Source organism: Mauremys mutica, chromosome 1 (assembly GCF_020497125.1).
Source record: "Mauremys mutica isolate MM-2020 ecotype Southern chromosome 1, ASM2049712v1, whole genome shotgun sequence".
In the NCBI taxonomy this organism is placed as follows: Eukaryota; Metazoa; Chordata; order Testudines; family Geoemydidae; genus Mauremys; species Mauremys mutica.
In genome coordinates, this window is record NC_059072.1 from 317,323,196 (window position 1) to 317,340,666 (window position 17,471).

The 17,471-nt window shown below is 44.4% G+C and overlaps 1 protein-coding gene across 3 annotated transcripts in view; it reads right to left on the reverse strand.

Moving 5' to 3' along the window:
- LOC123370131 (WD repeat-containing protein 49-like) overlaps positions 1 to 17,471 on the reverse strand; it is a 90,200-nt gene that overhangs the window by 26,518 nt on the left and 46,211 nt on the right. For all 3 annotated transcript variants that reach the window (XM_045016395.1, XM_045016387.1, XM_045016403.1), the window contains 9 exons: positions 15,680 to 15,831; positions 15,013 to 15,115; positions 12,871 to 12,977; positions 12,705 to 12,784; positions 12,558 to 12,612; positions 11,129 to 11,174; positions 10,100 to 10,159; positions 9,023 to 9,185; positions 5,815 to 5,910 (listed from right to left, as the gene is read on the reverse strand). In XM_045016395.1, coding sequence (XP_044872330.1) covers positions 5,815 to 5,910; positions 9,023 to 9,185; positions 10,100 to 10,159; positions 11,129 to 11,174; positions 12,558 to 12,612; positions 12,705 to 12,784; positions 12,871 to 12,977; positions 15,013 to 15,115; positions 15,680 to 15,831 — 862 coding nt within the window. The remainder of the gene's footprint in view (positions 1 to 5,814; positions 5,911 to 9,022; positions 9,186 to 10,099; positions 10,160 to 11,128; positions 11,175 to 12,557; positions 12,613 to 12,704; positions 12,785 to 12,870; positions 12,978 to 15,012; positions 15,116 to 15,679; positions 15,832 to 17,471) is intronic.

The window sequence follows — 17,471 nt, forward strand, 5'->3', positions numbered from 1 at the left end:
AACGCCCAGTGAATTGAGAGAAGTTGGGGTCAGATATGTGTAACTGATGGTATGGGTCCCTTTTGACGATTGGAAGAATCATTTGTACCTCCTTCTTTCTCCACTGTAGAATATCATAGCTAGTTTTGATTCCATTAGGAGTCTAGTTACAGGCTGCTGAGCTGAATTCGCTTTGGGTTAATGGTGCACCATTACTGGGGTTCTCCTACTACAAGCTGAAATCACTAAAGAGCTAAAATTGCTGTGGGGGCCCTGAAGATATATTGCTGAACAGCTGGCAGACCAGAGCAGAACATGTTTGTGGGACAGCTAGAGCGGCTAGTGGAGTAGAGCAGTTTGCGGGACAGCTGGAGCAGCTCATGGGACGGCTGGTAGAGTGGAGCGGCTCATGGTGAAGGCTACCGCAGAACCCCACGGCAAGGCGCGGTAGTCGGCTTCAGACCATGTAAGGTGCCCCTTAACACCCCTGCGTGGCCCCCCGCCCCATTTCCACCAAGGCTGGGAGGTAAAACTCTGCAGATAAATTTTTGAACTGCACTGACCAGGGACAGAGACTTCTGGGTTATTGGACTTTTGGGTGATTTTTGGGTTGCTGGACTTAAGACCCCGAGGGGGAAAGGACACTGCCAAACTTACGTGGGGGTGGGTCTTTTGCTCATGGTTTGTGTTATGAATCCTGTTTGTGGTGTTTCCCCAACATAATGCCGCATTGTTTCCCTCCTTTATTAAAAGGATTTTGCTACACTCAGACTCTGTGCTTGCGAGAGGAAAAGTATTGCCTCTTAGAGGTGCCCAGGGGGGTGGTATGTAATTGTCCCAAGTCACTGGGTTGGGGCTCGAGCTGGTTTTGCATTGTGTTATTGAAACAGAACCCCTAGATACTGAACTTGGCCCTTGTTGCTGCCAACTCAGACAGGCAGAAGGGTTACACAGACATGTATTCCATGCCCCACCCTTTGTCTCCTCTGCATCAGAGTCTGTACTTCTGACATTCAGTGTGAAGGATCTGAGGGGTTTCGGTTGGTGCACCCTTATACAGCCAGGGGAGGGACTACGGCTGCAGGGTGCGAGTGCCGCCCCATGGGTACTGCTAGGCAAAGTTCTCTGGCTCTGGTGCACAGGGCATGCACACATCCACATGAAATACATGTCTGCATCACATCTCAAAGAACACTGACTGGTAGGTAACTGTTTTTTCTCTGGTTCCATCCACCAGAATAACCCACCTAGGGGCAGAAATAGACACCTAGGTAGCAAAGATGTGCCCATCAATCCAAGAATTTATTTTCTTTATCCAGAGCTGCAGGAGATCTACCATAGCATTATGCCCCCAACTGCTAGGACTCCTGGTCTCAAGCACAGCGATCACTCCACAGGTACAATCACACATCAGAAGTCTTCAATCCTTCGTACTAATGGTGTGGGACAACTCCCTGGAACACATGAAAGATCTAGTACAGGTTCCAACACAGGTGTTCAACTCCTTACAATGGTGGTCCGCCCACAACAATGTCCACCAAGGCACGTCCCATCTGGCTTCCAGATCCTTTAGTCCTCACAACCGACGCCAGCCTGGAGGGCAGGGAGCTCATTTGGAGACTCAAACAGCCCAGGACCCTGGAGACAGAGGAAAAGGCTCACAGCGTCAACCTTCTAAAGCTGCCAAGCTAGCTCTGGGAAGGTTCCTGCCCACTCTAAGGAGGAACCATGTCCTGCTTCAATCAGACAATAGGACTGTGGTCACATATTTAAACAACCAAGGGAAAAAGAGTCCAGCACTACACACAGATGTAACAGAAATAATGAGGAGGGTGGAATGGTTCCTCATTTTCCTCAGAGATCCACATCAAAGGGGACTTGAACCAAAATCCAAACTGGCTCAGCAGGCACAGGATCAATAATACTGAATGGTGCCTGAAATCAAGAGGTTTTCAGTCTCATCGTTCAGCCTCCCTTTAACCAACCTGTGAATGATAAGAATGCAAAGAGGCCAAAACAGTTCACAAAGGAGGCAGACCAGAGATCCACGCAGACAGATGTCTTATTGCATGGTTGACCACAGGGCCTACTTTACACGATTCCACCCTTTTCACTACTGGGGAAAGTGGTCCAGAAAATAAAAAGAGAATAGGCAACGGTAACACTGATAACTCCTCATTGGCAGAGGAGACCTTGATTCTTAGCTGTGACAGAGATGAAACTGGAGCCCTCACTCCAGCTTCCATGGAAACTGGGCATCCTCTCAACAAGGTCCCCTTCTTCATCTGGACCTGAAACAGCTTCAACTAACAGCCTGCTTTTGAGAGGGAAACTCTAGAAGGTCTCAGTCTGTCCTTCAGAATCATTAAGATACTGTTTTTGTCTACGAGAATATCATACTCTTCTATCTGGTCCAGATTCAACAATCGGTGTCAAGAGTACAATGCAAATCCCAGAAGTCCAGGAATTCCAATCATTCTGAACTTTCTCCAAGGCGGCATAGAGAGAGGCTTGCAGCCCAGGACCATTGCATGTCAGGTGTCTGCTCTTAATAGCATGGTATTTGCAGGATCCTTGGGCTCCCTGACAGACAATCCACAGGTAGCCAGAGTCCTCCTAGCAGTCCGATTAGCCACAGTAGTAGTCAGGCCACTTTTCTTAAAACGGGACCTTTGACATGACAAATCGTCCCTCTGAGCCTTTGACTTCTGTATTGGCCTTTTATTTATCCATAGACTCGTTTCTTAGTAGCTGTCACATCCGCCAGGTGAGTGTGGGAGCTGGCAGCCTTACCCATTCAAGAGCCATACTGCATGTTCTATGAAGACAGGGTGGTGCTCAGGACAGTAAAATCCCTTCTTCCTAAGGTAAATTCCTCCTTCCACACTTCCCAAGAGGTTGTGCTACCTTTGTTCTGTCCAAAACCACAACATCCAACTGAAAAGGTGTGGCACGCCTCAGATATCAGAAAGGCATTGAAAATCTGTTGCGAGTGTACAGAATCCATGAAAAGATCAGGTTCTCTATTTGTGTTCTTCCACCAAAATGCCAGGGATTCAGAGCTTCCAAGTCCTCCATCACTAGGTGGATTAGACTACTTATTGTGGAAGCCTACAAATCATCAGAGGCTCCTGTCCCAGAAAGGATCAAGGCAGGGTGCTAGAACAATTTGTATTGTGGGGATGCTGAGAGCCATTGAACCAAACTGTCTATAAACCTTGTATGTGATGGGAACTACTTCAAGCCAGTGGGTGCGGCAGCACCCCAGCACCAGCACCTGTGGATCAAAGCACACGCCACAAGATCCTTAGCAACCTCACGGGTGGAACGAGCAAGTGCGCCCAATTCGGAAATTTGCAAAGCAGCCACTTGGTCTATGCCAGCAGTTCTCAACCAGGGGTCCAAGGACCCCTGGGGGTCCACAAGCAGGTTTCAGGGGGTCCGCTAAACAGAGCTGGCATTAGACTCATTGGGTCCCAGGGCAGAAAGCCCACGCTGCCCTGACCCCAGCACCCGGGGCTGAAGCCAAAGCCTGAGCAGCTTAGCTTCGCGGGGCCCCATCCAATTGTCCTGTTTGCTTCCCCCTAATGCCACCCTGGCTTTTATATGCAGAAAAACAGTTGTTGTTCCACAGGTGGGCTGTGGAGGTTTTATAGCATGTTGGGGAAGCCTCAGAAAGAAAAAGGTTGAGACACCCTGGTCTACACCTAACAGCTTCATTGGGCACTATAAGGTGGATCTTTATCTTCTGCAGAGACATCCTTTGGCAGGACAGTGCTATAGGTGGTGGCTCAGAAATAATACAGACTTTACAGCAAGCTCACAGAAAGAGTGTTACTTCTTTCCTGCTGAACTTTTGTTTCATAACCCTCCTTGTTCAACTGATCGCTACTGCACAGGCATCCAGAATTGTGGGTGAGCAGGCCCATGACAGTGGCGCTGCAGAGGGCTCACTGTCCTGCCTTCTAAATTATCCCAACTCCCAATTATGTGGATAAAATCCGTGTCCCCCCCATGCTATTCAGATAATCAGGAGTATACTGTATTGTTATATTTCCAACCATCCTAGCTATAACGTGTGTGTAGCTATATCTTAATGTTCAGAAAAGATGCAAACAAGTTTGTAATGACTAATGAAAAAAGTCATCATAATTTTATTATCAATATCTCCCCTACAGGGCACTTGATCTACGGTGAGCTAGCCATTCACGCAGTGCTGGTTCTGCCTCCTCATTTCTAGCTATAATGTATTTTTAGCTTCTTTCAATTCAGTGTAAGCACTTTCCCATATTAGTTTTCCATGTAAACAATTGCTGTAGTTGCTACAGGGATGTAATGTGATTGCAAAAACAAGAGGAAGCATCAATCCAAGTGGTACAAAAACAGTTAGAGAATCCTGCTGTAGAGTAGCCCTAAATTCTATTCTGGGGCAGCCTACTGGCAGCTTAGGTCCCAGAGGTTGTGCTGCATAACTCAACAGTAATTAGTTATTAATTATTTGTATTATCGTAGCACTCAGGAGCCCAAGTCAAGTACCAGGATCCCCTTGTGCTAAGCACTGTACAAACACACAACAGATACCCAGTCCCTGCCCCAAAGAGCTTTACAATAAGACAAGGGACAAGAGACGGATACAGACAGAGGAGTACAAGGAAACAATGAGACAATATTGGTCAACGTGACAGGCTGTGGTCTCAGCACATTAGTGGCCTAATCGTTGTCAACATTTTTGTAGGCATCATGACAAAGGAGGGTTTTGGAGGACGTAGCTTTGCAGATGTTTACAGGGAACTTCTCCTAAGTGTGAGAGGCACCATGAGGAAAGCACAAAGGTGATTATTTGAAAATTCAGCAAGTGGGCAATGGAAGTTCTCCCATGGGCCAATCAGAGGTGGGAGCTGATATCTCAGCAGTAAATGAGAGGTGACAGGCAATGTGGGGACAGGCTGTGAAGGGCCTTGGAAGTGAATGCAAGCAGATTGTTTGATGCAATAGAGAAATGGTGGCTAGTTGAGGAAAGCAAAGAGGAGTGACTTGATCACAGCGATGAGCTAGGAAATTACCTTTGAAGCAGCATTTTGAATGGATCTGAGCAAGGCAAGACTGCACTTGTCAAGGCCAGAGAGAAGGTTGTTACTTTAATTGAGACAAGATGCTGAGAACCTTGATGAGAGTTTTAGCTGGATGGATGGATAGGAATGGCTGTATCTTAGGCTATGCCTAGACTCTAGAGTACGTGCTGGGAGTGCGATTCCCATGCTTGCATGCACATATTCGCACTAGCTTGGATGAGAACTAGTGCAAGTGCAAATAGTAAAGTAGCTGCAGTAGCGGGGGCAGCAGCAGTGGATACACAGTTTAGCTGTGCTGAATATAAGCCCATACCTGGCGTGGCTAAGCCTTGCTGCCACTGCCCATGCTCTGTGGCCACCCGCACCACTATTTCTGCTTGCACTAACTCTCATCAAGCTAGTGTGAATATGTGTATGCAAGCAGGGGAATCACACCTCCCACTCATAGTGTAGATGTAGCCTTAGAAAGATTATGCAGGTTTAAGGAATGAGCTGTTGATGGGCTCTGAAGGGAAAGCTGTTCATTTCTTCTTGGCTGGAAGTTGGTTTCCAGAGTGCAAGGTGTTGTGGGAACTGAGTTTGATTAAAGGCGGCAATTAGTTATGGTCCCATAGAAGGTAAAGATTGTTTAATGCTCTTTCTGGAAAAACCATAATCGTCTGGAGTTTTTAAAATCAGTTTAGTAGCATGAATCATTTTTTAAAAATCCTGTTTCTTAGAGATGCAACATATTGTAATAAACGCTAGCATTATTAACTCCTACCTTGAGGCCCATTGGAAATAAGAGAGGCTGCTGTTGATTCAAATTTCACTGCGCGAGTCCTCAGAAATACGAGTTGAGTAATACTTGTGTCTACAGCTTGGGAAGGAAAAAGAAGAACAAGATTGATTTGTTCATTCTAAGCCTGCTTAAATCTTGAACACAACTTAATTGTTCTCTAGTGAAGGATAAAATAGAATTATATTGTAACAGCAGGTTTTCCAGAGATCAGGGTATTATTTTCCACCATATTTAGATTATAACAATTAAATTCCTACTGCGCTCTCTCTAAGTAGGCATAATGCACAACTCATTATTTATCATCTATACTTGCTTTTAAGACATACTAAACCTCTCTATGTGTTGATGATAAATATATCAGCACTGGTGATTTTTACTGAAGCTGGTTGGGAAAACTTCAACACAACAGTTTTCCTTGGGAAAAACACAGTTCAGTTTAAATAAAAATGCTTTGCAAAATCATGTTGTTTTTCATGAAATTTCAGAGAAAGGGGGGAAATAGTTCAAAAAAGACATTTCAACTTTTTCTGAACAAAACATTTTGATCTTTCCTTTTAAAATGACTTTCCATTTTGAATTTTTAAAAATTCTGTATTGTGCATTATATAATATAATAAAGTCAAAAGTCAACACTGAAATAAACTGTTTTGATTTTGTTGAAACAAAATATTTGGATAAATTTGAAAAGAATGTTGTTAATTGAAATTTTCTTTCCTGGAGCATTTAATTTTCAGGTTTTGTTCCGATTCAGAATGAACACAAAATTTAGAAATCTCAAAATCCTCCACGAACTGGAATTTCTGTTCTCCACCCAGCTCTAGTTTTTACCATGTGCAATGACAGCCACTGTCTGTCGTCAGAGACTGTGGGCATTCTGAGTGAAATTTACGTAGACTGTAATCTCTTTGGTTCAGGCAGGGAACATCTTTTTGTTCAGTGTTTGTACAATGCCTAGCACAATGAATTCCTGGTCCATGACGAGGGCTCTGATGTACCACCACAGTACAAATAAATAAAAGGATAATAAATACTTTATTAATAATAAAATATGTTGCGCAATTTTTAATTATGATAAATTAAAGCAATTGTTACATAGATTTCTTTTAACAGCTAAAAAGTTCCACCCCTCCTTGTGTTAGTAGTTTTTCAGTTAACGCAACCTTAGAACAAAATATCTGGATGCTAGTGATGAGATGTGAAAGGAAGAAAGTACAAATTATGTTTTGGGCAAGGATGCCGTTTTTCTTCGACAGCAATTCCTTTATAATTACTATGGAAAATTTTTCAAAATATTTTCTACTTCTAGGAATGCTCAGAATTTTAGTACACAATAAGAAAATGTCTGTAAGTGTATAACAGCACATTTGCATTTCTTCAGAGTGAAGGCATTTGGAAATGTGCCTCATCAGTGCTGTATTAATATATGTGTACCTTAGGAAGAAAATGTGTAGTATTGCAGAGCATGTAACATGCTAAGCAGGACACCAGTGATGTGTATGGTACAAGAACCTAGATAAAGAGCCATGGCAGAAAATGTTTCTGTACCATTCTTATGTACACAGGACTGAACCTGATGGGGAAGTTGGGTCATTTCCACAGGCCAGACCAACCACTGGAATATCAATTTGGGGCCAAATTCTGACCCTGTTACCATGGGACTAAAGGATACATGTGCCCCAGACTCCAGCATAGGGGAGCTTAGTGCCAGCCTGACCGATCCCAAGGACAGTCAAGATGGGGCAGAAAGTGATGTGGAGCTGCTTCTCAGCACCAGTTACATAGTCAGGTCCCATGGAACTGCTGAAAGGACGTCTGACTCTGACCGGTAATAGCCTGCTAGGGCCAGCAGGCCATTGAGGACCACTGGAATGAAAGGCCTGGTAACCATGCCCCCCCATACCTCCCAATGCACCAGATATAAGTTATGCCAGCAGTTCTCAAACTGTGAGTTGGGACCCCTAAGTGGGTTGCAACCCTGTTTTAATGGGGTCTCCAGGGCTGGCTTAGACTTGCTGGGGTTCAGGGCTAAAGTCAAAGCCCAAGCCCCACCGCTCAGGGCCGAAGCCAAAGCCTAAGGGCTTCAGCCCTGGGCACCCAGGCTCAAGTTACAGGCCCCCTGCCCAGGTCTGAAACCCTTGGGCTTCGGCACCAAGTGGTGGAGCGGTGGGACTTGGGCTTTGGCTTTACTCCCCCACACCGGGGGCAGCGGGGCTCGTGTTGGCTCAGGCTTCGGTCCCCTCTCCTGGGGTCATACAATAACTTTGGTTGTCAGAAGGGAGTCACAGTGAAATGAAGTTTGTGAACTTCTGAGTTACGCCAGTCAGGAATTCCACCATGCCCAGGGAATCTCCAGATGCCCTATTAGGGCAGCTTTCCATCCCCTTTGCTGCTCTGCAGAGCTGAGGAGACAGAGCATGGTCTGAGGAACCAGAAGAAGGAACTTGTAAATACTTTTATACTCTTAAGCATGTAACCTTAACAATAACAATTGTTCATTCAGTTATAATGCTTAAAGAAAGAGATGGCCTTGCAGCTAAGGCACTAGATGGACTCTGAAGGTCTGGGTTCAATTCTCTGCTCTGCCACAAACTCCCTGCCTGACCTTGGGCAAGTCATTTAGTTGCTCTGTGCCTCAGTTTCCCCATCTATAAAATGAGCATAATAAGCCTTCCTTTGGGTTGTCTATTTAGAACACAAGCTATTCAAGGCAGGGACTGTTTCTCACTCTGTGTGTGTGTGTGTGTGTGTGTGTGTGTGTGTGTGTGTGTGTACAGAACACATAGCACAATGTCTCATTTGGAGCCTTTAGGCAGGCACTACTGTAATACAAATATTTATTCATGTATTTATACCCCCAAAACACACCAAGAAAACAAATATAATCAGCTTCATCCTTTGTCCTTGATATTTACTACAAATTATTTGATTTGCTTATTACATTAGAGATAACAGCTTTAACTAAGCCAATGGTATGGCACTGCTCCCTTGCCCTACATTGCAATAATTTTATATGCTGTACAGTTACCATGCTGTCTTCCTGTTCTACTGAATTTATTAAGTGTCCTCCTAATAGTATAGTTTGCAGTAACATGCAAGGTCCACATCTCTCCAAAAAAGATTTTGAATGAAGGGTTAAGCTGGAAAGTGTTTAGGAATTGTGTTCCCTGTAGTTTCCTTAGTCAGTACTTACCTTCTGTGCCAGCACAGTGAGTGGGAAAAGATGTGTGAAGTTTGCGGTATATGTGTCCTGAGATCATATTCCAAACGATAATTTCACCATCATAACTGGAGGTGGCAAGAAGAGTAGGTGGACACTGAGCAATACATAGAATATCCTCCTTGTGGCCACAGCTCTAAATGAAAAAAGAGGACATAAAAGAAACACTGCTGTTCCTTTCCCTTTGTTCAGCAAGAGAAAGAGACCCAGGCACCTAGGCACAGACTTTCCCTGCTCCTGCTGCTCACACACAAGAACCTATGTCATCTCTCCAGCCTAATCTCCTACATAGTATCAGGTGAGAAATTTAAAACAACTGAGATTAGTGTCTTTTGGACCATACAGCTCATTTGTAGATGCTTTTCCTCATTCCATCCCATCAGGGTCTACAACTCACACAGCTTTAATTATTACCACCTTCTCTCTCTCTGCTGGTGACTCACAGATCTCCCCCCATCCTCAGTTCAGACTGTGTCCGTCTCTCTGACATCTTCTGCTGGATGTCTCACTGAAGCTTGAAGATAACTCAACCACTCAAAAAACGAACTCATCGTCTTTCCTCCAGAATCACCTTCTTCTCTCTCTCTCCCCCTCTGCATTATGTCCACAGCCCCACCATCCTCCTAGTCTCACAGCCGTGATGTCAGTTTTTGACTCCTCTCTCCTCTTCGCACTGAAGTAGCCGTCTAATTCTGCTGGTTTTCATTCCAAAACTTCTGCAAAATCAGCTATTCTTCTCCATTCCCAACAAAAAAAGCTCCTGTTCAGACCTCGATCATTTCATGCCTCAACTACTACATCTCCTTTTCCTCCTCCTTTCCAACCTGGATGCTTACCTTGTTCCTCTCTAATCTGCTCAAAACTCAGGTGTGAAAGTTATCTATCTAGAATTATATGTTGGTAAGAATTCAAATAACTGCTCATTACTAAAGTCTAATTGTCTGTGTTCAATCCTATGTCCAATTATTTATCCAGCTTTGTGTCAAATAACATCTGACATTTTTTTTTAAATAACTTTATTTGTAATACAGAATCAAGATGGATTCTTACTATATCATCCTGCCAATAGGGCTGAGGTTTCTGAAAGTGATGAAGGTCGTCTGCAGAGTCCTGTTCCAAACAACATAGATAAAAGAGAAGTTGGTGTATTTTCAGTATTTCCTCAATCAACAGGGATTTGTTCTTCTACTAGGTACGTATGTACAGCTCAAAAGAAGTTTAACTCACATGTGCAAAAGCCAAATGGCTTTAAAACGCAAGTAATTCCCACTGACACAAAAGTGAACAGACAAGGCCCTTCATATTGCTAGAAACAATAAGTAACAAACCAAAAGGTTTGAGAACTGCATGTTTCCAATATCTATTTAAGTGAATTTTTAATTAAAATCTGGCTAAATATTATAATAAACATGCATTGCATTTTAATAGCAGTATATGTAACAGTACTGCTTGCTAAAGGCTCTTTGATTTGGCCATGTGTTTGATGATGAGCAACTGGATGACTTCCTGATGACTGTCAAATGTAATTTTGCATTTACTTGCTCCTGCAGGTTGCCTAAGGTACTGAATTCAGAAAATAGACAAAATGTCCAGGCCATGATCCTGCAAAGATTTACATGTAAGCCCAACTTCATGTGCTGAGTGGCCACGTGGAATTCAATGGAACTACTCTCAGGGTGAAATCCTGACCCCAGTGAAGTCAGTCAGTGTTTTGCCACTGAAGTCAATGGGACTAGGACTTCACCCTCAGTGCAATAAGTTACCCATGTTATGTCTCTGCAGGATCATGTCCTTGAAATTTTGTTTGTTTACTGGGCACAGAACCTTAGGCAACCTACAGAGAGTGAGATCAAGTTTTACATGTCCTACCTTTAAGTGGAGGAGGTTGAGTGTTGGACAACATTTTTAGTCTTAGCCCAAAACAGAAATGGTTAATACATCAGTGACTATAAACAGATTTTATTTTCCCCTTTTCACTTCGAATGAGAAGCAATAAACACAAAATTTAAGGGTTCATTTTAAAATAATAATAATTTTATATTAATACCAAGTCATTTTAGATATATATTTTTCACTTACAAAATACATGCTTATTCTTCTATCCCATCCAACAGCTATGATATACCTACAAGAAGATATAATAAAGTGTTCAGTGTTCTTCTGTTTGATTTTATATACTAGTAATTTTTTGTAAAGAGAGATGGTTTTTAAATATTACTGTTTTAAACATCAAGGAAATGGGAAAGTTACACACAGCTTGCCAAAATTAATGAAATAATCCACTGAGAACTGCCTTCATGGAATGATAGCACCTATTAGGACAATATTGTGTTTTTCATTATGTTTCTACAGTGGCTAACACAACTGGGGTCCTGGCTTCCACATGCTATTGTAACACAAATGATAACAACATGGGAGCACTGTGTACTGAGTAGCAGAGCAACAGCATCTGTCTCAGAGAACTAGGGGTCTGTAAGCCAGCAAGCAGCTTCACTAGCCAGGGAAGGTAAAATAAAGCCAAAACTTCATACCCTTTTCTTCTGGGCTGGCTTTACCATCACTAGAGGATTCAAAACAAGAGCAAAGTATCTCAGAACACTTGGTCCCAACCACTAGAGGTCTTTGAAGCTTTCAGCAAGCAGGGAAGAGACAGGACACAACCTCCTCCTTGAGTTGCCTTTCCTGGCTATCCTCGAAGGGCCTCCTGCCAGATTCCCATGAAGTGACTTCCTCAGGGTCTTAGGTAAACCCTCATCTTCTCCAGACTGAGCCAGGGGCATTCCATTACGTAATCCCCAGCATGCAGTCACATGCTGCTTAGTCAGCTAACCCCTTTCCTCATGGGCTTTGTCTGGTGACAGCAACCCCTGTGCCATGCCCCATCAACAGATGTGCTGGCTGCCTCCGCACTTACAGGCCAGCGCTCTATTAAAGGCTCTATAGGCGCTCATCAAAGAATGTAACCTGCTTTGTATAGCTGTACAAGTCTGTTTATTTGCACTGTGTTTATTTGTTCAGAGGTTGTAGTTCTTTTTGTGGCACTGGTGTGACCAATGCTCCAGTAATGTCACAAAGACTCATAGACTCTAGGTCAGAAGGGACCATTATGATCATCTAGTCTGATCTCCTGCACAGGCCACAGAATCTCACCCACCCACTCCTGTAACAAACCCCTAACTTATGTCTGAGTTATTGAAGTCCTCAAATCGTGGTTTAAAGACCTCAAGGTGCAGAGAATCCTCCAGCAAGTGACCTGTGCCCCACGCTGCAGAGGAAGGCGAAAAACCTCCAGGGCCTCTGCCATATTTGGGGTCGGGAAGGAATTTTCCTCCAGGGCAGATTGGCAATCAGCTAAACCCTGAGCATGTGGGCAAGACTCACCAGCCAGCACCCAGGGAAGGAATCACTTTCTACAGAAAACGGCTAGCACTTGCAGTATAAATTCCCACAAAATATATCACTCCCTACCCCTAGGACAAGGTTCACACCAAGCTGTGAAAGATCTGACCTGCTTCTGTTCACCTCCACGTAGGTGCAGTCACAGACTTCAGCACATTTGTCTTCTGTAGGGAAAAATAAACCAAACATTTATTCTTTACAATACTTTAAATCATATTTTTCCAGTCTTTCAAATATTTTCCAACATGCTGTTTACCCCTTTTCAAAGTATTCAAACAATGTCCATTGTTGTAATTCCATATTTTCAAGCATCCATCTCTTCCTCCTGTAATTAACCTAAAATGGGATTAAAATTCAATATATTTCCCACATGTGCCAACAATTTTATATATATCTTCAAATAAACATAAAAAGAAACATACCTTCTTCCACTGACATCAAAGGTCAAACAGGTTATTGCAGCACCTCCATGAGCACCACTAAACTCAAATAAATGCTTTCCTGTTTCAAAATCCCACACTTTAACCACCTTTTAAAAGACAAGCAAACAAATAGTGATTGAAGGAGTGTCTGAAAAGTAACAGGATTTTTCCATTTTACCCCCTCTGCACAGCCTCTCAACTGCTTTTTTTTTTTTTTAGCTGAATGGTGTAGCTGCAGGCAGCAGGAGAGCCTGTTATTTGATCTCCTTTACTGAGATCTTCAATGTCTCAAAATGAGCCTTGTAAGGTGCCTAGATACCAATGTGATGGCTGTCAAGTATCTACCTATCTTGGATTGGCACAGATGCAAGAAGAAACGTATATAGCACTGGTCAACGTGACTGCTTGGATTACCATCACTTTAATCAGTATCCAGATTTACTCAGGACAAAATTAAGAAGACCTAAATCACGTTGATCTACATCAACAGCAGTAATTACATCGCTTTTGCATGTCCACGCTATACTCCTTGTGTTAGCAGTGCATATCCTCACCAGGAGCACTTGCACTGATTGTCTGTGTGGGGCACTGTAGGATGGCTTCAGGAAGGCAGCAACAGTCGATGTAAGCTACACTGACACTGTGTTGACCTAACTGTATCGACCTAAGCACTACGCTTCTCATGGAGGTGGAGTATTAAGTCGGTGTAGTGGGTGTTACATTGGCGGGAGCTACATCTTAGTGTAGATGCTTACAGAGTTGGGTTGACGAAAGCTGCCGTTGATGTAAGTGTAGACCAGGGCTCAGTGTTTGAGAGAGAAAAAAGAAACACTGACTCTAGAAAGACACATATTGGGTTGGGGTGGAATCTAAGACCCCAGTCTATACTATAAACTTATATCGCTATAACTACATCACTCAAGGGTATGAAAAATCCACACCCCTGAGCAACACAGTTATACTGACCTAACCCTTGGTGTAGCTACTGCCTCTCAGGGAGGTGGATTAACTACACCGATGGGAGAAGCTCTCCTGTTGGCATAGTAACATCTTCACTAAAGTGCTACAGTGGTGATGCTGCAGCACTGTATGTGAAGACAAGCCCTAAGTAACATATGCCTCTTCTCAAAAATATGTGAAGTTCTTCTGAAGATGTCACTGTAGATGACATAACTTGATTTATTGCCTTTAAAATATTTTACAGATTGGCAATTAGCTACACTGGTAATGGGTAGAGCTGCTCAAAACTTGGGCTTTCTGGTTCACGAGAAATTGCAACATTTTCAAACTTGATTTAATTCCAAATTTCCATGAATCCAGAATTTTTGACGTTTCCAATGAACCAGAAATCCTGGAGAAAAAAACAACCTGATTCTGACACATTACATTTCCAAAACAAAATATGCTCTCCAGGCTAGCAGTTGCTGACTGCAACTGACATTGTGGTCAGCATCAATGCTGCTATGAGTTTCACCACTGCTAACAGCAACAGTGAGATTGACAAGAATACCAATTGCAGGCAGCAGCTGCCCAGACTTTGATGTCTGTGGCTCCAGGGTAACCCTGGTATGTGTCCCAGGACCCCAGGGCTTCCAGACTCCTGGTTCAGCTGGTTCCCCCACTTCTGTCCCAGGGCCTCTCGGGTCCCAGCTTTGTGCAGTGAGCCTAGAAGCCCTGTGAGCCCCCAGGATTTCTAAGCATCATAATGTGCAGCTTGGAACCTAGATTCTGAGTCCTGACTAGAGTGAGGTCTCCCAGGACTTCCAGATTCCTGGCTCTACGGCAGCGAGTCTAGGAGCCCTGGCAGGGCAGGGTTGCTCTGAAGCTATGAATCCTGGAAGCCTGGAGTTTCTGGCCCTGGCCAGTCCACGTAGTATAGCTCAGCAGCAGCCCACAAGGCAAGCTGACAGGGAACCAGACAGGTTGATTCACTGAAAGTTTTTCAGACCTAACTTGCTTTCATGAAACATTTGGGGTTTGAAGAACCAGCATTTTCTGATGAAGCTGTTTCACTGGAAAATCTCTGACTAGCTCTAGTGATGGGTGTGTTAAAAATGCACAGATTACATACAACAGATTAGACAGACACATGGAGTCATGTCAGCAACTACATTGCAATTATGTGGTATAGTTTTCACTTACAGATCCCTCTGAGCAGCTCACCACGTGCCTGAACTCTTTGTTGTATTTGCAGCACAGAACTGGCTCCTTATGAGACACGATCAAGTGGGGCTCTGGAGGAGGCCTATCTCATGGGAAAACAAACCAAAGCAATGCACCCTATATCAACCGACTGTACAAGAGTTGGGGAAAGTACAACGGCATTAAGCATTTCTATGCTATTTCCTCAGTACATCTTCCAAAAGGGGGAAAACGATGCTGTGACTTTGATTTAAAGATACTGATAGCGGTGGGAAGAAAGAGGGAGGCCTTTAGTCTCCACACCCATCCCATTGTTAGTCTGCCTGCATCTACTAGACCAAACTCTAGGGAATCTTTGCAAATAATTCCCACCTGTGCTGCTACCATAGAATCATAGAATATCAGGGTTGGAAGGGACCTCAGGAGGTCATCTAGTCCAACCCCCTGCTCAAAGCAGGACCAATCCCTAGCAGCTGTTGTAGTGGGAGCCCGAGGAGGGGACAGGGATCTATGCTACCCTGTTCCCACAGTGGGCAAACTTCTCCAATTATATTTCAAATGCTCTAGGTTTCCCTCACACACAAACCTCCCATCCCATCTGTTGAATTTTTGAATAACAGCTGAAGAGGCTCACAAACCCTCAAATTCAAATGGGCTTGCCTTGTACCTTAATCTTAGATAAAGAAGTGCAAGTGTATCGGCAGCAACACAAAGCGATCTGGTGCCTGGGGTGTAGTGGCAAGCAGTGAGCTCTCCCTTAATTCCACTGGTTTTTGAACTGGCTGTAAATAAACAGGTCTGGTCCACAATATCCCAGATCTGTAGGAAAAGATGTTTCACAAACGGAACAAAAATTAATAGGGTTGTACTCTAATGTCTGACACATGTCCTCATGCAATTCTAAAACTACACTGCTATACTTCCCTTCCCACCCACGTCAGGTAGTTGTGCATGGCACATGCACTGGAAGGTTAGACCCTGACCAACAGTACCCCCAACACAATGCTGATAGACCAGGGTCTCTGAGTATTTTAGAATCTGAGAAGGGAAGTAAGCAACAGATTACTTACCCTAAAGATGCTGTGTTACTTTTCCACAGAAGGGAATAGCTACAAGAGAGATTATCCTGGGGTAGGTCTCTCCCTCTCTCCTGTTGGAGCTGTTCCTCTTTGTATAAGCACATCCATCCATCCATCCATCCATACATACTCACTCACAGGGCTAGAGAGATTGACTCTATAGACTGGAGGCTAGGGTACTCACCTGAGATGTGGGAGAGACAGGTTCAAATCTCTGCTCCAGTGAATAATTAATTAGCTATACAAAGTGGAACTGCTTCAATAGGGGAGATTGTGAGAGACCAATGCCAGGATACCCCAATAGCCTGGGGGTTATGTTACTCCCTTGGAATATGTAAAACCCAGGTGCAAGTCCATAATCTGAATCAGGCAGAGTAGGGACATGAACCCAGGTCACCTACCTCCTAGGCGAGTACCCAATAGCCTTGTGGTTTGGGCATTATATATAACACACACATGCTAGTCTGATAATCCTATTGGCCTTAGGCACAAACAAGGGCTCTAAGCAGCTAGATAGCTGGGGTGCAGTATCAGGACTCAGGCACCTTTTTGTGCATATCCACTGGTAGAAACTTAGGCACCTATAGGGTTAGGCAGCAACTGAGTGGTGGTTGTGAGAATATCAGTGGCACCTAAGTGTTGGATTAGGCACCTAAGTAGCTTTATAGATCTAGTCCTGAGAGTCTTTCCACTGACTCTAGCCCAGGGGTGGGCAAACTTTTTGGTCCGAGGGCCACATCTGGGTGGGGAAATTGCATGCAGGGCTGGGGCAGGGGGTTGGGGTGTGGGAGGGAGTGTGGGTTGTGGGAGGGGGTGCAGTGTGCAGGAAGGGGCTCAGGGCAGGGTGTTGGGGTGCAGGAGGGGTGCAGCAGGGGGCTCAGGGCATGGAGTTGGGGTGCAGGAGGGGTTCAGGGTGTGGTAGGGGGCTCAAGGAAGGGAGCTGGGGTGTGGGGTGCAGAAGGGGTTTGGGCTCCAGCCTGGCACTGCTTACCTGGAATGGCTTTGGGATGGCAGCGGAGTGCCCCTGTGGCCCCTGGGGTCCACGCGCTGCCCTTGCCTGTGAGTACCTCCCCTGAAGCTCCCATTGGCTGCGGTTCCCCATTCCTGGCCAATAGGAGCTGCAGGGGGAGGTACCCACAGGCAAGGGCAGTGCACAGAGCCCTCTGCCCCCCCCACACACACATTTTGCCCACCCCCGCTCTAGCCCTTACTTGGTGAAAGTGCTCTGAGATGAAAGGTGTTATATAAATGTAGACTACTGTTTGTGATTTTCCATCATCCCATGGATGCCTAATTCATCCTTAGTCTATACCCAGTGAAGTCAGTGGAAATATACCAGAGATGAATTTAGCCCTATATCTAAATTAATCTTCGGTGTAT